Source organism: Lutjanus erythropterus, chromosome 18, assembly GCF_056507025.1.
Source record: "Lutjanus erythropterus isolate fLutEry1 chromosome 18, fLutEry1.hap2, whole genome shotgun sequence".
NCBI classification, from domain to species: Eukaryota; Metazoa; Chordata; class Actinopteri; order Lutjaniformes; family Lutjanidae; genus Lutjanus; species Lutjanus erythropterus.
Genome location: NC_139334.1, coordinates 23,249,307 through 23,271,843, shown reverse-complemented (window position 1 = coordinate 23,271,843; position 22,537 = coordinate 23,249,307). Strand labels below are relative to the sequence as shown.

General features: G+C 38.7%; 2 protein-coding genes across 3 annotated transcripts in view; one reads left to right on the top strand and one right to left on the bottom strand.

Moving 5' to 3' along the window:
- sash1b (SAM and SH3 domain containing 1b) overlaps positions 1–15,255 on the top strand; it is a 60,192-nt gene extending 44,937 nt beyond the window's left edge. For both annotated transcript variants that reach the window (XM_084742179.1, XM_084742180.1), the window contains exons 4-18: positions 224–273; positions 3,069–3,109; positions 3,498–3,584; positions 3,869–3,981; positions 4,557–4,658; positions 6,621–6,753; positions 7,541–7,941; positions 8,987–9,061; positions 9,162–9,302; positions 9,411–9,543; positions 9,834–10,003; positions 10,099–10,305; positions 11,230–11,389; positions 12,548–12,679; positions 14,451–15,255. In XM_084742179.1, coding sequence (XP_084598305.1) covers positions 224–273; positions 3,069–3,109; positions 3,498–3,584; positions 3,869–3,981; positions 4,557–4,658; positions 6,621–6,753; positions 7,541–7,941; positions 8,987–9,061; positions 9,162–9,302; positions 9,411–9,543; positions 9,834–10,003; positions 10,099–10,305; positions 11,230–11,389; positions 12,548–12,679; positions 14,451–15,226 — 2,721 coding nt within the window. In that variant the 3' untranslated portion in view covers positions 15,227–15,255. The remainder of the gene's footprint in view (positions 1–223; positions 274–3,068; positions 3,110–3,497; positions 3,585–3,868; positions 3,982–4,556; positions 4,659–6,620; positions 6,754–7,540; positions 7,942–8,986; positions 9,062–9,161; positions 9,303–9,410; positions 9,544–9,833; positions 10,004–10,098; positions 10,306–11,229; positions 11,390–12,547; positions 12,680–14,450) is intronic.
- Positions 15,256–17,463: 2,208 nt separating this feature from the next.
- ddo (D-aspartate oxidase) lies at positions 17,464–22,041 on the bottom strand. The gene is made up of 5 exons (XM_084742501.1): positions 21,773–22,041; positions 19,280–19,485; positions 19,018–19,126; positions 18,768–18,944; positions 17,464–18,190 (listed from the first exon to the last, which is right to left on the bottom strand). The coding sequence occupies exons 2-5, from the start codon at positions 19,449–19,451 to the stop codon at positions 17,632–17,634; spliced, it is 1,017 nt and encodes a 338-aa protein (XP_084598627.1). The 5' UTR covers positions 19,452–19,485; positions 21,773–22,041; the 3' UTR covers positions 17,464–17,631.
- Between the last annotated feature and the right edge of the window lie 496 nt (positions 22,042–22,537).

The window sequence follows — 22,537 nt, the reverse complement described above, 5'->3', positions numbered from 1 at the left end:
ATATTTTGCTGATAATACTTATGTTCTTTTACTTAGGTAACATTTTGAATTTTGGACTTTTACTTCTAACAGTATTTTTAAACCATTATATTCCTGCTTTTACTTAAAACTACTACAAGAAACTATCACATCATATTGTTTTGATTTTTGTGGATAAATTATCTAAATATAAATCTCCTTTCTCTGTATATATTTAAACTGACACCTTTTTTCCCTTCTTAAGGAATCCCTTGGACTCAGCAGTACAACCTCCACTCCAGAGACGGAGAGACGGTAAGAGAGAAAGAAAATCACAATTTTGACTGTTAAGAAGGAAAGGAAGTCTGGGAAATCCACAACTGTATTTTCTGGCACTACACACAGGGACGCATGTGATTGAAGGGACAATTATAAGCACCAGGAAATACTGTAATAGATAATAATAAATATGGCTCGGACTATTATTTGGTGATGTGAAATATTGTGGCTGTACAGACACATTATCATTCAATAGTCATATCCCCTTTGGAAGTTGAACTGTGATTCCTCCTCCTATATTATCTCTATGTACCTTTTGAGCCTTTCCTCTGCTTCCTGGTGCCCTTCAGTCACATTAATGAAGCATTTCTGTGTCACCTCCAAACTTCCTTCCTTCCCTCCATTGTTTCTTTTAAGGGATTTTAACGATTAGTCATATTTTGTCACTGGAAAGCCGAACATGATGAAGGAACTGGGTGATGACTAATGATAAAGCAGCATATTGATTTGATTAAGCCTGATGAAAAATGAGCAATATCCATATTTTTAAGGATTTATTATAATGACAAACAGTCTTGTATTATTCAGAACCTAGGCAGGAGCATAGCAAACAATTCTCCTTATATGGCTCATGTATTCAGACAGGATTCACAGAAAACTTACACTGCCCCCTAGTGGGACATGCAGCACATAATAATGCTGGAGGACTATCATTTTACACTGAAGACTTTAGAACTTTTTTTTAAATCAGTATCTGATATTTAATTTGCTGTTTCTTCTTATTCTGTGTATTTTTCTTATGATCCCCCTTCAAATCAAAATTTAACTTGTTTATCCACACCAGCACACATGTCCAAGTTTCGAGAGTTTGATTAACAGCTACACAAATAAAGTTTAATAGAAGTGGTGAATTTTCATGCCAAAATATTTGAAATATTTATTGTCCCCCACATCCTTTTTTATTGTAGAATTTAGAAGAGGGAAAACTGTGCTAATGTCTCACTCTATAACCCTGAATAGAGTTTAAATGTCATGGTGCTGTTTTATTCATGAACTGTGTTGATTGATACAAAATGACTTTTCTTTTATCTGATTCATGGTCCATGTTGGAAATTAAACCAATGTGGGTTTTTGACAAACAATACAGACATATCTTATACATATATAGGTGACATTTTTTGGCAGTGATGAAGATTTGATAATGCGTAAAATATATTCAGTGTATTCTCCAGAGCAGACCGGGATTCAGAGCTGGTTCACTGAATAGTTTCAGTTGCCCCTCAAGGCCATCATGAGTACTTGGAAATATTGCAATTACAATCTGACAAAGACAGTCAATATTATTTTGCTTACCTATAAATCCTCACTGGGCCTTTATTCTGTGTTCCTTAGGTATGATAATGAATTGCATCTTTTAAATTAAACTAATTTTATTCACTCAGTGCCGTACATTCATGTTGTTTACATTGTTCTTCTCTTGTTCCTCCTACTAACTTTTATCCAGCATGCATGACATACTGTAAAACTGTGTTTGAGATCCTCTCAACAAAAATATTTGACCCACAATTCCATCACATGGTAATTTAGAAAGGTTTACATCGAGCAGAAGTGCATTCCGGTGTTAGCCACCTATTACCTCACAGACGTCTATGTGCTGGTTTGCTCTGTATAGAACATTGCTGACTATTCCTTTATTCGAGATTTCGTTATTATTAGACCCTTATATCACATTTGTGTCCAGCCCCCCTCTTACTGTTGCAACTAACAAGTATTTTCAGTATTAAATAATATAAAGTATATGTAGTAATATGTTTCCCAAAGCCAAGATGATGTCCCTATCTTGTTTTGTCCACAACCTAGAGTTAACTGTCACAGAGGACTAAAGAAACCAGAGGGTTTCCACAGGAGCTTGAATTAGTGAGTTTGTACATGTCTTCCTAAAAAAAAAGGTGAAAACAATCAATTGTCAAGGTAGTTCACAATTGGTTTAATAGTTGATAATGAGCTTATCGTTAGAGCTCTAAACCAGAGTAATGACATTTTTTAGTTGGGTAAATGGGTGAAAGACTACAACTTTTTGTGTAAAGAAAATTAAATAGGCTTTATGTATTTTGAAAGAAGAATAAACATATGTCACAATTATTTAACCAAACATGAACAGAAAGTATATTTCATTGCAGGTGAGACATTTTTGTAGCTGTGGTCAGGGAGAAACTTCATCACTTCAGCAGCAAACTCATTTACAAAACAGAAAGCGCAGGTCTGATGTGTTTGCAAACTGATGCACTGACCACAGTGTCAGCCACAAGTGTCAACTTAGACAGAGAGAGAGAAAGAGAGAGACAGTTACAGACAACAAACAGCCCGGAGAGATGAGGAGTGAGAGACAGACAGACAGACAGAGAGAGAGAGAGAAAGAGGGAGGGTGAAAGTGTGCAGGGAATGCAGAGGCCACGTTAGTGCTGCTGCTGCTGCAAAACCCTGACTGGACATGAAAAAGACTCTATTGTTCCTGCGATGGCCGTAGAGCACTGACCTCTGTTCATCAGCCAACAGCAGCCAGTCTTTTTAATCTGTTTTCACTACTTTGATTTCCCTTCACTATGATGCCAGTGTCATGAGGGACAGAGCACTTTTGTGATTCTTTTTCCTTTTTTTTTTTTTGTAAATCTGACGCAAGTCGAGAGGATAGAAAGACATGTTAAGGGAGATGGTGGGATAGCAGGGAAAATGAAGAAAATAACTTTGGACAATAGGTACTGTTTTGTTCTCGGCTTTGATTCCTCATTTGAACTCTACAAATGAAGTAAATATTTTGTTTTGATTTTTAGGTTTCCTGTGCACAAATCTAGCTCTGATGATGGATCAGGAGGTAAGCTGAAATTTTATATGAATTTTAATTACATGCATCGTATACTTGATGCTTTATTTAAGTACAAGGGGACTGATGTTAATTTTCACTTACGCTTTTCTCCACTAAACTGAGCTTAAAGAAAAGCTACTTTGAACAAATGTTTTTGTGTGTATTAGTGGTTGAAGGTGTGTTTGTCCCACATATTTCCTCTTTGATTGTACTACTGACAATGTGGAGTGAATATTTTTAATTACAAAAAATTACCTTCATGTTTTTGTTTTGGGGTTGTAGTAATTTAGTACGTGAACTTAGTCTCAGTTAAATCAGTGCAGTAATTTTGTGGTTTTGCTGCTGCTAGATATTTTTTTCTCTGCACTAAATTAAAACAAATTATTTTGTTCTACAGGAAAATGGGACGGAAAGAGAAAGAGCAAGTCTTTTTGGCAGAGTTTTCGAAAGTCACAGAAAGGAGTGACACGTCAAATTTCAAAAGGTATGTTAAGACAATAACACAAACAAGGGAAATTCTATATGTGTATACAGACTGCCAAACAACCTTTGTCATAGAGGAGTAATGAAACCAAAAACATAGTCACACTAAAGAAGCTGGAATCAGAGAATTTTGACTTTTTTGTCTTAAAAAATTACTCAACCCAATTATCAAAACAGTTGGCAGTATAATAGCTAACAACTAATTGATTAAGTGTTGCAACTTTTTGATATTTGTCTTAATAAAATCAGTCCTGTCAACTGAAACTTCTACTTTTTACCTGACAGGTGATGATGTCGGTTTTGTGGCCAGTGAAATCACCATGAGTGATGAAGAGCGTATCCAGCTGATGATGATGGTGAAGGAGAATATGATCTCTATAGAAGAAGCCCTGGCACGGGTATGATGTCATGCCTCCCAAAAATCTCCACTTTACTTTTGTTTAAGAGATTGCTGTGGAAAAAAAGAGATCAGTGTGTGAATGAGTGAACAAGAAGTCAGTTGTAAAGTGCTTTGTCCATTAAGTTAGAAAAGTGCTATGTAAGTGCAGTTCATTTACCATTTAGTCAAATAGGTCAAGTATCCAGTTGAATCTGGCCTTTGAACACAAGTGAAAATATTTACGTTGTGTTAATTTGAAAACCTGTAACAGTTTTGCAGTTTTGAATAGATTGCAAAATGAATTACTGAGTTGCAGCAAAATCTGTGGACAAATCTGGGTGCATTGAATAAAGCTGGAAATGATCTATCTAGGAGCTCTATGTATCGTTTGTTGTTAAGAGCATTTTCAGCTTTGTGAATGTAATAACATTGATTTAGGCCTGTGGTCAGAGCATGGTTTTATCTGCAAGAAGGAAAGAATGCAGCTGTAATGGTTCCCTTTATGTGTGCCAGCAGTTCAAGGATAAATAGCACATCAGCTGGTAGATTAGTGTACTCTGCATCATGTACTAACAGGGTCATCTTTTGTTGCAGCTGAAGGAGTTTGAGATACAAAACAGACAGACGTGCAGGTCCGACCCCTCTGAGTGGACCGACCCCTCCAGTCCCAGCCCAAATGAGTTGTTCAACTGCAACGTAAGTCTCTAAGCGCCCTCTCTCGGGGCATCTTAGTTGCTTTTTAATGCTGAATCACAGCTTCAGGCAGTGTGTTGTGCATGAGGGCCTCCGATCGACCAGTGCCAAGGCCGCTGAGCTGTTGACAGCGCCTCTCTCTTTTCCCTCTGTCCCTGTCCCACCGATGAACCGGGGCCCCTCTAAAGCCCTGCAGCTCAGGGCCCTCTCCCAACCGCAGGGCACTGGGCGGACTTCTATTCATCGCTGTCAAAGCGCTAACCCCCTATTGTGCTGTAGTGAGCGGGTGGATTCAGCACAGGGCCCTGTTATGCAGGCCACAGCTCTTTTATGCATGGGTGGGGTGATTAGGGGGCTCAGGTTCAGGGCACATTTTTCAGATTCGTCTGGATGGCCTGACTATTTCTCTTTGCTCTGTGTTTGTGTGTGTATTCTCGTCTCATTTTCTCTGTCTTTATGATCTGTGTGATGAGTGTATGTCTGTTGTTATTTCTTAATTATTTTATTAATAATTATAGACTTCTGATGTGTATTATGGGATGTATGCACCACTCATGTTTTGGTCAGCAGATGAAACTTTATGTACATGACCTGAGTCATGCAGCTCTGACCGTCTGACTAACCACCATTTCGTCAGAAGCTTTCGGTGATTTCCGAGCAGCTAGCTTTTTGTTTCCTGCGTGTAGAAAACCTTTTCAGGTCTGTTGTAATGCAGAGAATATGGGACAGCTGTTTGTGCAGGCCTCAGCATCATCACTGTGGTTTCCTACCACATATTTATATTAAGCTACTAATAGTTTCCACAGAAGGCACTAGAATCTACAGCATGAAGACAGCCTACATGCCTTGCTAAAAGTAGAGAACAACTATCAAACTACATCTTGAAATTTGTGGGGTCATATTACTACATCTGAGAATGAAGAAATTAAAAGTGACAATATCAGTAGTGTATACTTTTAATACCCATTGCCTGGTTTCATAAACCACCTTAAGTTTCTCTGAAGTTTGTCCCTTAAGCAAAATACTTCTCAATAGTGTTGCAGCTTCTTAGATTGTCTCCATGTAACTAAAGCCGTCAAGGTATTTACTGTAATAATACAGCACATGTGCTTTTTAGTCACCATGGTTACACTTTACTCATATTCTTTAATGTTAATAGACAGCGTTAATGTCAGTGTTACCTAGCTTCTCCATAATGGACAACAAAGAGAATAAACAAGAAACAAAAAGCCACACTGGACAGAAGATGAGCAAGAAGTAAATTTCACTTAAACATAACAAAGTCACACAAGCAAAAGATGTGGCAAGAAATCAGCTAACTGACAAAATCCATGTGAGAAATCTTCCTGGGAGATGAAGTAATGAAGAAATCTTAAAAATATTAACATCGACAAGAGTTTCAATACAAATTATTTGGTAATGTTAATATATGAGACAGTTAGGTTAATGTTTGGCTAGCTAGCTACAAAGCTGCTGGAGCTGAAGTCAAATCTCTACTCTCAAACAAGTTTCTAGCATCACTCATAGTGTCCAGTGAGTTTTCTCTGTTCCGAAAAATGTGTCTATTCAACCTTTTCCTTACTTTCCACAAATTATTTTATTTTAGGGTACTGTTATTGGTCTATTAAAAGTTTGAGTACAATGATCGCAAAGGACCTTTCTCACAGCACATAAGGGAACATTCAAGTAGCTCAGAACACTTTGAGATTAAAGCGTTTTTCCTCACAGCATCCCAAGGAAATTCTTATGGTGATGTTAAGCAAGTCCTTTTTTCTTGAGGCATCCTTTCCCAATGTTAGGGAAATCTTAGCCTAAGTGGTTTTATGCAAAGCACAGAATATTAAGCTTTACTACTGGTAACAATCTACTGTCAACAGATACTGTTATCTTACTGTAACAGCAAAGCTCTTATGGTCAACATCAAATGTTTTCCATAAATAAAGTCTCCCTGTTCTCTCTTATCAGCCTTGTGACCTGTCAGACACTGAACAAGAGGAATCCGTGACGTTCAGGAGACTCCACAAACTGGTCAACTCAACCCGGAAGGTGAAGAAGAAGCTGATCAGAATTGACGAGTCTAAGAGGCCTGGAGCAGACGGTACTAAAACTGTGTTCAGACTTTATCTCATAAAGCCCAGGTGGATGTGGCAGCCATTGTAGTTTTTAAATCTTTTTCAAAAATCCTAAACTAACTAATCACTGTCTTTATCATGTGATGGAAAAGTCTAAGAATTTTCACTTTTTATGCAGTTAAAATCCATGGGTGTGTTGTTCTACATGCAGCCAAGATGTAAAAACCAGCAGGTGTTTACAGTAAAATTATACTGAGCATTAACAAGAAATAGGGCACCTGGGACACCACAGTGCTGAATGTGACGCAGAGTCTAGACAAAATATCAGTAATCATGCTGGATCTAATTACTGCTTGACTAAGCATTTACTGCAATAACAGTATTTACTGTGTGTTTTCACTAGTTGTGTAGTCTGTGAATTTATGTTTTGAAAAATACTGTTATACAATACCTAACCCTAAAATGTTTACTATTCGACAATTTGAGTGCCGAAACAAAAAAGTAATCAGTGGTGGGCCTTTAGATGACTCTTTGCAGACTGGAAAAGCCTCTGAAACAGTTTGTAGATTAACAGTACAGCATAAAAGAAGACATTAAAACTGGGGGCAAAACAATGTTTCACCTTTTTAAGACGAGTTTCATCTAGTTTATACTGAACTGATCTCCAGTGGATAGCATGACTAACTGATGGTTATTACTGGTATTTGATAAAGGGCAACCTTATTTATAGTCAAATCTAAAAACCTGAGGATATCATTATCTTGAACTTTTTGTATTTTTACTTTTCTTCATTCCCATCTTTTTACCTTCCAGAGAGCCTAAACGTAGATGGTCTTCCCTGTGGAGATGCCAGCGCCTCCCTGTACTCAGGTGTGCAGAAGAGGCCTGCTGTTTGCCCCGTGGACTCACTGGCTTCAGCTCTGCGGGAACAGCTCACCTATGACCGGGACTCTGACAGCCTGACCACCTCCCCCTCCTCCAGCAGCCTGGACACCTGCAGCAGCCAGAAGATCTTCCAGGTCTTCAGCAAGTCTAGTGGGAGCCCTGTTCATCAGGAGACGAGTGTAGCAGGAGAGGTGAGGGAGGCAGGTGAAGGCAGCGGCTCTTCCTTTTCTGAAATGGACGGTTGCAATGGTGAGGAAACGAAAATCGCTCGCTCAGTGACCGACGGAGAGCTTCGTCACCGGAGCCTCAACTCGCTGAGCCACCATGGGGTGAGTATAGAGGAGCATTTATACAGAGATTGTTATTGGGCAAGTCATGCATTTTATAAGCTATTGTACTTCAGGCAGTCAAGTGTCACTTCCATCCTTCAACCCCTTTGATTTGGCAACAACTGTAACTAACTAACTGTCTAACTAACTCATTCTGAGCAGCTTTGTCCTTTAAAACAGAATCTAACTTTGAGTTTGATAAGAATTGTTACACAGCACTCAAATACCCACAATACAGTGACCCCACACACAAGAACTGTACCATACAATACATGTATCATGGTGTCAGTCGTTTTCAATCAGTCAGTGGTTCTGAGGAAATACTTGTGTTTGTCCATCATGGGCTCTGTGGTTAACTGACTCACTACAGGAATTTATACACTCCCAGTTGCGGCTTAAAAATTAAATTGCAGCATATATGATCAGGGTTTGATGTTAACCATGGCCCTTGGCCAAAAAAAGTTAAGTGTGTGGCCACCAAATATTCCATGGAGCAAGTTTTATCCCCATACTGTGACACTTTTTGATTCCTTTGCACCTTTTAAGTTCAACATTATATGAAAACTGCAAGAAAACTGCAACTGTGATCCTTACAGAAGAATCAGAAACGCAAAGAGAGAGGTTTAAGCTGCCAGAACAGGACACATCTAAGGACATAAAGGACTGCAGTGTGTAGCCAAGAAGTCTGGCTTGTTTTTTTATTGGAAACAATACCTTCAGGAAACGCCACATCACAACTCATGGGAAAAGTGGATAATACAAGTGTCACAGTGAAGGAACACTGCATTAAGTCATGTTAAATAGCTTTGTCTGTATTGTTTTTACATACTTTTACAATTGGGCCACCAAAAATGTAGTGTGGCCACCAACCCGAGGGGTTCAGTGGCATGGTGGACCAACACTTAAACATATTGGCATCTAACTGCATGTTAGAACAGTGGTGGCTAGATACTCTAAAATCTCACTGTATTCAATAAGCAAACACCCAAGTTCACCTACATCTTATAAATGTCCTTTTTTGTTTGTTTGTTTTTTATTTTTACAGAGAGCTTGTAGTTTTGGAGGATTTGACCTGACCAATCGCTCAGTGCATGCAGTCATCTGTGACAGTGATAACACTGTACGTAACTGTCATTCCTCCTGAATTTCACTTGACTAAATCATTAGTTAAACTTGTTTGTTGATTTGCTTTTTTTCTATTTTTTGTGTATTTAAATTAGAATAAAGACGGAGATGTTATGAGAGATCCTGTTAAGTCTCCACCAACATCTCGTATTTCCCTGGGCAAAAAAGTCAAGTCTGTGAGAGAAACTATGAGAAAACACATATCCAAGAGGTACCACTGCTCTCTCTCTGAACAGGTATGCACACTCAGGATAGAACATTACAGTACAGATGCATTTATCAGTGTCAATGTTGGGAAGATTGTGAATCATTGATAATAAATCTTTTCCTCCTCTGTGTCTTAGTCAAGCCCAGACCGCATATCCAGCTGTCCTCACTCGCCCCAGACAGACTCTGACTCTTTGGAGAAACCCAAACTGAAGCCTGGAGGGTCTGTGGAAAGCCTGAGGAGTTCCCTCAGTGGACAAAGCTCCATGAGTAAGTCTGTGTGTTTACAGTGTGCATGTGCCAGAGCTGGGTGTACTTGCAAATAGTCCTCAGTGTTTGTTTTAACTCAGCCTTGGAACACCAGATGTGTGGTGTTATTCAGAAAGGTGGTTCAAGGATGCCTTGGAGATAGTCTAAACTTTCTTGTCTCGGTGTATTTGCCTGCATGGCACCCCAGTCAGATTAAAAGACATTAAAAATATTTTTCAGATACTAACAGACGCGTGCAGTCTTGTGGTCTGGAGAGGCTCATTTTTTTTTGCCTTGTGTGTTTTGTGTAGGCGGTCAGACGGTGGGCACCACTGACTCCTCCAACAGCAACAGAGAGAGCGTGAAGTCTGAAGACGGGGAAGAGGATGAGCTGCCTTACCGTGGACCCTTCTGTGGACGTGCTCTAGTTCATACCGACTTCACCCCGAGTCCCTACGACACAGACTCCCTCAAACTGAAGGTATGAGCATGTTAGTGCTCCAGTAAATCACACAGTATGCAGAGATGAGCTTATACCTCCGAAGAAACTCAAGCTCCACTGGTCTTGTGTTGCAGAGCGGAGACGTCATCGATATAATTAGTAAGCCTCCGATGGGTACGTGGATGGGGATGCTCAACGGTAAAGTCGGCACCTTCAAGTTCATTTATGTGGATGTCCTGAATGAAGAGGAAGTGAAGCCCAAAAAGACACGAAGGAGGAGGAAGGCCCGGCAACCCAAACCCACCTCTGTAGAGGAGCTCCTTGATCGCATTAACCTCAAAGTAATAAACTCACTACATTATATAAATCTGACACACACACACACACACACACACACACACACACACACACACACACACACACACACACACACACACACAGAGACATTGTATTTATATATAAAACCAATACTGGAATTTTCAATGTAAGGAACATTTTATTTGTCAAAGTTCTGACTTTAAGATAAAAGAAACAGCAGTGGGTGATTGGTTAAAACCGATTCTAGTTGTATTTAAAGATTTGGAAATTATACTTTCAGTTTCAGTTCTTTGAGAATCGGCAGATCGATACCACTCTCATGTCTGTATGCTTAATATGTATGATGCTAAAACCAGGAGATGGTTAGCTCAGTTTAGGATCAACAGTGAAAACAGGGGAAAACAGCTAGTCTGGCTCTGACCGAAAAGTTAACTATTTTAAGTTAACTATTAAGTTAAGATTTTTGGGGCAGACATTAAGCTCACCATTGGCTGGCTCTGGCCTCATATTTACCATCTTCTCATCCAACCTCCTGCCTCGACCACACGTGGGTCAGATGCGTATTTCACTCCCACGTCTCAACACTCTCATTTTAATCTCATTTTAATTAGTCACGCTTCTCAGCTGTGTTTTACTGGTATAAACATGACCTGAAGCATTTATTTAGACTTCAAGTCTGTGTTTTTTGACAATACATGTGTAAGAACCAGAGAGCAGCTTTCTATGCTCTGGGTCTAGACAAGTGTTTACTCTCAGCACAAACGTGTATGTGTATGTTCCAAAATGTCAAACTATTACTTATAACACTTATAACATCCAAGAATCTTATTTCTCATCTACAAATCAAAATACTTTTCAGCAGTTATGGTTTTATCCAAATTGTGCATGCTCAAGTTAATGCCTTCTGTAGATATTTACTGACCTGTTTATGTATCATTTATTCACAGGAGCATCTTCCCACCTTCCTTTTTAACGGTTACGAGGATCTGGACACTTTCAAGTTGCTAGAGGAGGAGGACCTGGATGAGCTGAACATCAGAGACGCCCAGCACAGAGCTGTGCTGCTCACTGCTGTGGAGCTGCTGCAAGAGTATGATGGTGGGTCAGGTAATCACCAGGGTGTTATATTTTACAGAAATTATACGTTTTGAAATCAAAACTCCATCAAAAAACCTGTAACCATGAATTATCATAAATTTTAGATTTTTCAAAGTGACAATTAGTGAGTGATAATTAACAGTAAAATAAATAATGTTTCTGTACTTTTACCTAGATTTAATTGTTAATTGACAAATATCTTATGGACGTTTTCACAACAGAAATGTAGAATAAATGTGTTTGTTAAAATTTCATAGATCTAATTAGTTAGAAGTTTCGGTTTTCAATAAAGATAATCATCTTAAACTAAACACAAATAAAGATAATCATCTTAAACTAAACACAGTGCTGTGCATATTGTTGCACTAATTATAGACACATGACTTTGACGTAACACTCTCATCTCTGCAGCTGCTTCCTGCAGGCTCACTGTCGGCCGTGTCTCACAGGTGTTACTGTGACCTGAAGCATTTATTCACATCTATTTTTTTCCAACTATGCGCACAGTGAAGCTACAGGGTAGATTATTGCAAATATTAATGTGATTACCAGCCTTACCTAAAAGGTAAATCAAATATTTTATGAGAAATCATATTATAAAATACCTCTTTTGCCATTTTAAGCCAGATTATTTGTATTATATTATTTGTTTGGCCATATTTCTAGGATATTTCATTGATTTTAAATATCCATCATTAAATATTAAAAAGCCATAAAATACACAAGATTTCATGTAAAATTAAAGATATGAACTGTATTTTAATTACAGAACATTACTGTATTTTTATGTGATAGTTATTTTCCCCCAGCTTCCAGAATATTACTGTGTTTTTTAAACTTTTTTATTTATAGTGAATGTGAGTGAAACAAAAGTAAAACTCAACATTAAGTGAGTTTATAAGCCTTGAGGTTTTTCCTTAAATCTATCATATATGTATTCCCAAATTTAGTAAGATTTTTGGGTTAGTATTGAGGTTGAAATATTGACAGATATGTAATTTAAAATCAACGTTGTAATAAAGGTGAAAGATCTATCAACATGTCTACCCCTGCTATCATCAAAAACATCCCATGTACACAACAACAACGCAGAGCTCCCAAACCGTTTTCTCTTGAGATCAAGTTGTGTGACTGTCTGCCCCCTGCTGGTGGTGTTGTGCCTTGCAGGAAGCAGCGACCCGGAGCGAAGCAGTCAGTCTGGAGGTTCACAGGAGAAGCTGCTCCTGGACAGACGTGGCCTCATGGGAGACTCCCCGCGGGACTCCGGCTGCTACGAGAGTAACGAGAACCTGGAGAACGGTAATGACAGCCTGAGTCGCCTGTGAACACTGTCCTGCTCCTCTTCTGCGCTCCTCTGTCTCATCCTTCACTAGAAAGACTTGCGTGGTCTTCAGTCCTTCTTGACGCTCGAGCATTCCAAGCCACCAAATTCAGTTTTCATGCTCTTCTGGAAAGACTCTGCTGTTGTCACATTCACTTCTGGTGCTCTGTGTTTTTTTTTTTCTTCAAGCATATTCTTCTTCAAGTCATCCTTTCTTCTGTTTCTGCATCAACTGTTTTGCAGTCACTTTTATGTCTGTTCAGCGCTTTGAGAACTGATATCTTGCCTTTCTTTACAAGCATCATATTAAAAATGGGATAACACAATGCTCACTGTTGTTACGGGCCTAGAAAGTTCACTTACATCATGTTAAACTGAGCAGTGACCTCTAAAGACTTTTTTCACACCCTTAAGCAAACTATATGTGGAGCCGCTTGTAGGTCTACTCACAAATAGATCTGCAGTTGTGAGTTGTGTGGTGGTTTTTGCGTTTGCTGAAAATGGTGACTGTTGAACCGACGTGTGATAGGATTTAAATAGTACAAAAGAAAACTTTCTCAGTAATTGCAGTACATATTTACTGTGAATGCTTGCTTTATTCATAGCTATATCATTCTTATTGTGGTTATTAGGCTTAAGTCTTAAAAAAAAAGAGTCTTAAATTGTTAAAAATACGAAGAGTTGTGCTTATTGTAAATGAGGGTTCTTGTGAATGTCAAAAGGTCATGTGGTTACAGAACTTATGTCAGATCAGCCACGCTTGTACAGTGTATTTCTCTCAAGATTTTGCTGTTTGTGTGTATATTTTTTTAGTCCAGTAAAATATAACGTTGCACAATATTTTATCATGTGCCTGAAAACTGTGTAATGCAGAAGAATTAAAATATTTACTAAATACTATAATTATAATTGTTAAAATATGGCATTTTGTATAATTGTAAATGCACTAAAATGCAGACTTAGGACAACCTTTAAAATGGTTTAACACAGTGAAAAGTTAAACTAACACTTCTGACAGAAGTGTGGCAGGTTGAGGGTCTGAAGTCGCAGCATTTTCTGAAGTGTGCTTCTGTCATGGTTGAGTGTGAGGAATAAATTGCTCCATGCTTTACCAGACCTGACTGCTTCCTTCTTTTCTTTCATTCATCACTCATTTTTAGCGCACATTTAGATTTTTTTTTTTTTTTTTTTTTTGAACTCGTTTTTTTCTTGAGCATCCTTTCACAACAGCCACACTTTTCCAAAAACTGAGCGCTCTGCATCTGTTCTGTTTAAAGGGATAGTTCAGATTATTTAATCTGGGGTTGTATGAGGTACTTATACATAGTCAGTGTGTTACCTACAGTAGGCGGCGGTCGATATGACCCCAGTTTGGAGAAAAGCAGAGAGCAGCTAAGTTTTTGACAAGAAAAGGTATTTTAGCCATTTTAAAAAAAGTCCACCTAAAAAAAATTAACATCAGTCTAAATTTACACTATATTTAGAATATTTTCACCACTAATTTTGCTGTCTAACAACTTTTCCCAGTGTGAAACATTTCGTTGAAGTTGAAGGAAAAAAGGTGCTTTTTTTTTTTTTTTAGAATTAATTAAAAGCAATTTGTTCTGGCATCTTCTGTGAGTAACACACTGACTATAGAGAAGTACTTCTTACAAGCCCACATTAAATAAACTATTCCTTTAAATCAAATACATATCACAACTGACTGGCACCTGCATGATCTGCACACACTTCACTTGTTTATTTCAGGAAGGGACAAAAAGACATCTTCATCCATGAGCAGGTCCTCTTCTGGTTTTGAGTCAAGCCACCTCCCGTCACCAGAGAACCCTGCCCTCCCCCAGACCCTGACCTCCACCAGCTCCAGTAAGACTTCACTCCAGAGTAAACCGTCACTAAGACCCCCTAAGACCAGCTTAACTCCCCTAAGCCCAGCAAAAGGTCATGTTCCCGGTGGAGGCGTTTCTAGGAGCCAGAGCTGCATGGAGCTGAGAAGAAACCCAGCACCAGAGCTGCCGAGGCGGAGCTCCTCCCTGACTGTCCTCCACAAAGAGCAGAAGAGACTCGTCCACCCTAAAAACTGTAACCTGACCCCTTGCGTTAAGACGGACACGCAGCACAGAGTGAATCCTCAAAAACACTGTGAGGTCAAGTCTCCGTCCTCCCAGCATTCAACCACATCATGTAACCCTGTGTGCAGCACTTTGAACACAGACACAGCAGATGTGTTTGGCCCTAAACAAGCAGAAACAACACAAAGCACACACCTCCAGCTGCCACCCACAGTCCCAGCAGAAAGGTCCAATCATCCTGTAATTACAAATTCCTCACCAAACCCACGCCGAGAGCCCTTACCAACAGAGACTGACTGTTTGTACGACTACACAAACCACACGTTGTCAGAGCGGACGAGCAGTCGTTCAATTTCAGCCAATTTGGAAGCCCGCCGGCTGAAAATGAAAAGAAACAAGAAGGCGTCCATAAACTCAGTAAACCTGGGATCCCTGATAGAAGAAAGACTCTAGCTGCAGGGTGTTGCTTTCTGCTTTCTGACAAGGTGAAAAATCACAGTGAACTGTCTCTTTGCAGATGTTAACTGATGCTGTTGGATCATCTTAGAACTATATTTCTTTCAAAATGTTTGAAATACAATTTTTTCTCCCCAAACAACCAGTGATCTCTGAAATGTTAACCATATATATTATGTGTGCGCCAGGATACTTTTTCATCTGAGGTGAAAATGCAAGCAGATTACTGAATCTGTGGCACATTTTCCCACAGTAGCCACAAAATGCAGTCTAAAGCATGGTCAGACAGATTACACCCAATACAAAGTTCAGTCTAGTAGAATTAATTCTCCCTCAGTTTAGATCATGTTTACTTTTGTTTACATCACTAACTTATTGATTTATAACTTACTAAGTCTGGTTACAGTGTGATCAATACTACCAGTCTTTATTTCAGATGTTCTCCATTCAGCTGAATCCAGTCTGTACTAGAGGAAACTACAGCTGAGTCCATTAGTTACACAAGCAGCACTGCTTATCCCACCTCAAACAAAGTTTTTATCAACAAATTCAGCTGTTCATGGAACTGTTAATGGATACGTCACCTCAAACTGAAAAATACATATTTTTGTTGTTTCCTATAGTGCACTTTATCCATCTAGCTCTTGGTCCAAGTCACAGTTTTTGAGATATTGGCCTTCTCTCTAACAAAATGGAACTAAATGGCACTCAGCTTGTGGTGCAAAATACTTTTGAAGAACTCAACAGAAGTGTCTCTTTCCAGAAATAATTACCCAGTTGCTCAAAATAATCCAGACTTTTTTTATGAGCAGTTTCATGGAGGAACTACCCTCTTTCTACTGAACTACACCTGCCACTAGCTAGCTCAGTGATGCAAAAGTACTCTTTCTTAACTCCAGTAGAAGTACAAATACTTTCTACCAGCTGTTTCTGTGTAAAGCTAACTGAATCTCACCTTTTCTCCACAGTTGAGTCTCCTCTCGTCTGTTTCGTCTTGTTAGATCTTGTACATTGTTTTTGTCTAGTTACATTGTCATACATGTTAAGACTAAGTCAGCTTAAATTGATGGGACAGTCGCAAATAGAAAATATGATTTCTTGGTTTGTTCATCAGTGCATGAGGTTAGAAAGGTGGAACGCAATAATGCAAAAAAAAAAAATCAATCAATCAATAATTCCCCTCAAACACCGAAGTAACAAGCCTGTTTTGGGAATGTAAGGTGTATGTATTTTGCTGATACTTTACTTTTACTCTCTATTATTACTTACATTTTAACATAAAGTACAGATACCTGAAAACTTAAAACTTGGAAGTACAGGAGCTAAGTATTTGTACTTTGTTACTTCCAGCCTCTACATTACAGCGATACAGGTGGCAGGTTGAGTTCAGTAGAAAGAAGAAAGAAAGAAAAAAAAATCCACAAACTGAGTGCTATCTATTTCCATTATACTGGAGAGCAGCAGCATCTCTACTGCAGATAAACAGACTAGGTGGATAAATAAAAGCTGTACAGGCGAGAGGAATAAATATGTATTTTTGATTGTGGGGTGAACTGTCCTCTAAGTGTATATTAGTACATATGCTTATGTATATACAGTATCTCCATTAATGACAAAATGCCATTTTCGCAGAAGACATTTTGACACGTCACAGTAGGAAAAGTGCTGCTGTGAATAATATTAATGATGGCTGACTTCTGTTCTGGCTCCCTGGGACATGTGACCAGAACAAAACCATCATCATTATTAGTAACACGAGAGCTTTTCCTGCTGTTACAAGTCAAAACAATTTTATCAATGTCTAATTGTAATCTAACTGCAAGTAGTGATAGCAATTAATGACCAATTTTATGTTAAGTGTTGCCACAGACTTCAGCATTTTTAGTGGTTGAACAATTACATTCCAGCCAGCAACCATGTCTCTTTCATATAAACATGAATTGTTTATTTCACATCAGTTCCAATGAATTATGTACAGTATTTTCTTTTTAATTAATTTAATTAATAAAGGTTTCTTTTCTGTAAACATTGTAAAAATGCTAACAAGGCTTTTAATCACTGTTTCACGCAAATAAAATAAATGTTGACATGTTTGAATTAAATTAATCTGACAGTAGATCTCTGTCCTCACAGGCAGCTGTTATTGGTACCAAAAGAGCAGTATTTATTATGAGATTCTCACATCCAACAAGTGTTCACCCCTACTAGCAGTAAATTAATTACAATCAAATTGATTTAATAAATAATTAGCTTATCTACACTGTAAAATGTAAAAATTAGTGCAAATAGTTTTGATTTTCACTGTAAGTTTTGTTTTGTTGTCAGTGATTTAACTCTCCCTGACAGTGTGTCTTCAAGATTTAAAGGCCACTGTGTAAAACTAGGATTGAGCAGCAGACAGTTTATAGTTTCGCCTGTAGTGGCGTCTCACGAAGGCACTGCCTGACCAGCCCCAGTGCGTCCATGGCACAACCCCACGCCAGGGTGACTCCCCAGCCTCCGTGGCCGTAGTTGTGGACCACAGGCACCATGCGACCCTGCAGCTGCATCATCTCCCTCTCCACCCTCGGGTTCCTCCTGCTGGGCCTCAGGCCGACCCACTCGCTGAGAACTTTGGCCCTGCTGAGCGACGGCTCCAGCCTGCCGCAGCGCTCCAGGATGCTCTTCGTGTCTCCGTCGTCCACCTGCAGCCGCCAGTCGTCCTCCTGCCTCGTGCCGCCGACGGTGACGCTGTGCATGCCGGGGTAGATGTAGGTCTTTCCATCTCCATCTCTGATGAAGTGCTGCAGCCAGGGGGCCTCCACCTTGAGCACCTGGCCTCTGACCGAGTACACCATCCTGTCGGCCACCAGCGTTTTGGAGCCCAAACCGGAGCAGTTGACGATGAGATCGAAGCTGCTGCTCAGTTCCTGAAGACTGTTGATGGTCCTCCGTTCCACCAGGCCTCCAGCTTTTCTGAACCTTTAAAACAACAAACTCTTTATCCACCTTTGTTTTAGTGGAACCACATGAGAAACTGAACTGTAATTACCTGTAAATGTTTGAGTTTGTGGGAATTTCAGACCATCAAAGTAGACAAACCTGACATGCAACCCTCACTCCCTCAACCCTTACACAACGGTTCTCTCACTTTATATTGTTATGACATTTCATTTTGCTGTATTGGTGCTGCTGAACCAAACTCATTCTAAAAGCAGGTCATTTATGGTAGGGATCTGTTTTTTCACAGAAAAAAACTTAAGTTCCATCATCACTAAGACTCCTTTCTGATGAACTTTGATCTACAGCTACAAGCAACAAACGTCATTTACTCAGTAACCTCAACTAACCTGTGATTGAATATTTGCCACAGACACAAACTGACCGGCTGCTCTTACAGGGCTTGTTTTCACCTGGGGGGCGTGGTCATTCTGGTGGGTGTGCTGACCATCATCTACTGTAGGTAATACACCCACTATCAAAAAGTACCTCATACGACCCCACTTCAAACAATCTGTTTATTTCATATGATAATGAGAGTTTAATGCAGAGCACAAACCTCTTCTCGAGCCACGGCAGGTAGCTGGAACATTCACATTTTATGGTTGTGAACGCTTGTCCAAACTTATGATCTGGAAACCTTTTCAGTTCACCGTCGGTCATGAATCGAAAGCCGATCACGAACTCTGACCAGTAGGGCTTCCTCTCAGCTGGAACCTCCTTAAAAATTTGCCAGCTGGAAAAAAAAAACAGTATTAAAGTAGAGAATTTGCTTTTTTTTAATAATAGTCCAATATATCAATAGCTACCCAGAGCTCATTATGACTCCAGCTTCTGGTGAGTGTTGGGATTGAGCAATGGCCAACAGGTGATCAAAGCTGTCCTTGAACCAGCGCTTTTGTCTGTCCAAGGGAATATCTGATGGAGAAATACAGTAAAGTCAGTCATTTTAAACATGCAGAGCTAATGTGTACTGTGAATGCAGATAGAGGTTGAGGTTAAATGATTAATTCACATGTGTTATACAATGATTTACTAATATGTGAGAGAAAAAACAAGATTATTGCAAACCTGGAAACTTTGCAGCAAACAGGATCCCAGCAGCTCCATCACTGGTGGTGTCTGGACTGAACTTCTCGGCCAGCAGAGTGACGGAGCAGAAGGGAAGGGCCTCGGCGATGCAGACAGCGGTGGAGAAGCCGATCACGCCCGCTCCCACCACCACAACCCTGACACGTTTCATCCTGGACGGGCCTGAGACTCAAACTAGAGGTGAACTGAAGGACAGAATCGTGTCAAATGCTGCTTGACTGCTGCAACACAACCTTTTGTGACCAGCTGAACTGAAAAGGTTAATCCACAACTATCAGCCTTTAGATCTAGATTGATTGTACAGTCCAAAGATCAGTAACACAAAGCCGACTTCATTGCAATAATGCATTACATAACAGATGTTATAAACTGGGCCACACAGCATTTATCAGTGCTGCAAGTTGTTCTGTCAACAATTATCTGCAAGCATTGAGGAAGACAAAGACTTATTATTTTCTCTTCTTCCTCACTGTTTCAATGTTGTATTGTATAGTTTTCAGATTCTATAAGTAGAAGTAGCCATGCAACAATATAAAACTATTTTATTACAAATAAAAATGATGCATTTCAAATATAAAAGCTACTTAAAGTGTCAAAAGTAATCAGTCGTTATGCAGCAGAATGGCCCTCTTATTATTAAGTTTAGGGCTGCAAATAATTATTATTTTAATTTTTGATTAGGGATGTCACAATATATCAAATATTGCAATAAAAAATGTCTCAAGCCCATACTGGACTGTGACTACATCTGACTACTGCAGTGTTTCTGTAGTGGTTAGTTGCACAGCAGACATTTTGACATACCAGAGAACTCACAGGTGTATTACTGACTGCTACATGCACTTCAGGGAGGTTCTTCTGTTTTGCATGCTGATTCACTGTCACACCTAATGGAGCTTAAATACTATAATTAAGTCCAACTGTGTTTTTCCTGCTCTGACAAGTCAAAGTGTCTGTTGTGCAACCAGTCCATTGTACGTCCATAATTCAAACAAACAGCAGAAGCACTTCAAGTTAGAAGGAAAAACAAATTTTCTATGAACAAAAATGCTGCACACATCAGCACATCTTTTTTTGTTTTTAAATATCACATCATGGACTTTTTTTATTGTGAAGTTTTGGTACTGTTAGATCCCCATGATTGATTAATTAGATCATCTTGATTAATCAATTATTTGTTTGGTCCATGAGAAAAAAATTTTGGACATTGATTAATTGACTAATCGTTGCAGCTCTGATTAAATTGCTCTCACGAATGCATGACTGTGTTTTAATGTTGTAGCATACAGGAAAAAAGAGGAGGAATTTGCCTGCTGGCATTTTAAGTTGCCGTGTGTGTATCAGTATGTAAACATGGTGACTAGTGTAGCAGAATGGATGAATAGTACAGTGGGCAGAGTTTTTAACATTCAACACTTTGAGTGGTGCAACAATTATTTGGGAAAAAAAAAAGTAAGAGGTAAACAAAATAAATAATGCTATACAGATTCATTATGAAACTAAGAATACAAGCAGTGTAAGACTTATTCCAGATATTCTAATAATGCAGACAGGAGTATTTATACAAGATAAAATAATGTTGCACAGGTAGGATAGGTAGGAGTTAACATTTATATACAATGAGTTGTTAAAAACTATAAGAATATCTATAAATACCATGTCAAAAGTGACCTTATTAGTTATTATACATAATAAAGTATAGAATAAATAAGAAGCACAGCGGTGATGATTGTCCAGTACATGGTGTCAGTACAAAGTAGTCATGAAACGACCTTGCTGCTTGTTATTCACTGTATAAATATAAGTAAGAGGGACGGAGGTGGTGATTGTATAATATAAAGTGTAGTAGTACAGAGTAGTCATGAAATGTCAAAAGAAGGCAAACATTTGGGCAGTATCACCAAAACCAAAACCAAAACTAACCTTGATAAACAAAACAAAACTACAGGTAAGAGCTCTATTGTTGTGACTGGTGGTGGAGGAGGGGACAGTTTGACCTACTTTATAAACTGTTGGACAGTTCAATCTGAACCAGTGCATTGCAACGACAACAAATAATAATAATAATAATAATAATAATAATAATAATAATAATAATAATGATGATGAAATAGTAAATACAAATGTCCTCTGTACGTCTACTCCTTTTTAAGTAGCATTAAAAATGGAAATACTTATGTAAAGTGCAAATGTCTCAGAGCTGTACTGTTGGACGAACACAGCCCCTGAACATTAGGAGACAATAGTTGATTTGTTTTATATTGTTATGGTTTTAAATTCATCATGACAAACCGAATATTTGTGTGCAACGTGCCTGACAGCTGTGAGTTTTAAGTGAATGTGATCAACGGGGGAAATTTAATATATGTATAATGTAATCTAATTGAAACACGCTGTTTGCTAATGCTTTACGTCTAACAAAGATTATTATACCAAAGCAAAGCGCAGTCAAAGTAAAACTCCTTCATGTACGTGTAATAATAACAACGATCCCCTGCTTTTACTGTCGGTAAATGTTTGTTTCTTGCCTTTCAGTGACGTGCAGGTCCTACAGAGAGCCCTCAGCAAAGACGACGATTATTTAAATTAATAAAACAATGTTCCGTTTATACACATAACTTATGTTAACTCTGGATTTCTTAACATTTTAAACGAATATTCAAAGAAAAATAGTCCGTAAAAGCAGGTGTCCTGCAGTAAACAGTAACCGGTGAGTTATATATCGTGTTCCGGTTTACAGCCACTTCTACAGCATTTTTTTTTTTTTTTTTTTTTTAATAAAACTTTATTTGCCGTTTGCAAAGTTTACAAGATTACATTCTTTCACAAAGGTGAGTATTATACATTGCAAAGCCAATACAATTTCAGATATTTGAAAAATAAAAACAAAGAAATAAGCCATAATAACATAACAATATAACTTGCCAGGGGGGATATAAGTTTACAGAAAAGTGCCAAAATGTTCACAGATATGCAAAGTTTTGATTGCCTTTTGATTAAGAGAAAACTTTAAAGAATCAACGTATTGCTTGACCTCACTGTGAAAAGCAATGAAACAGGGCTTTCTATGAGAGAACTTACATTTGTGAATGTGGAATTTAGCCAAAAGAATGATAAGATTGATAATAAATGTTTCATTTGGCTTAACCTTGGTTCTGTTAAAGTTACAGATACCAAGCAGCACGTCCTTCCAGAACAGCTCACAGTTTTTATCAATAGTGTTCGCCACAAAGTTAC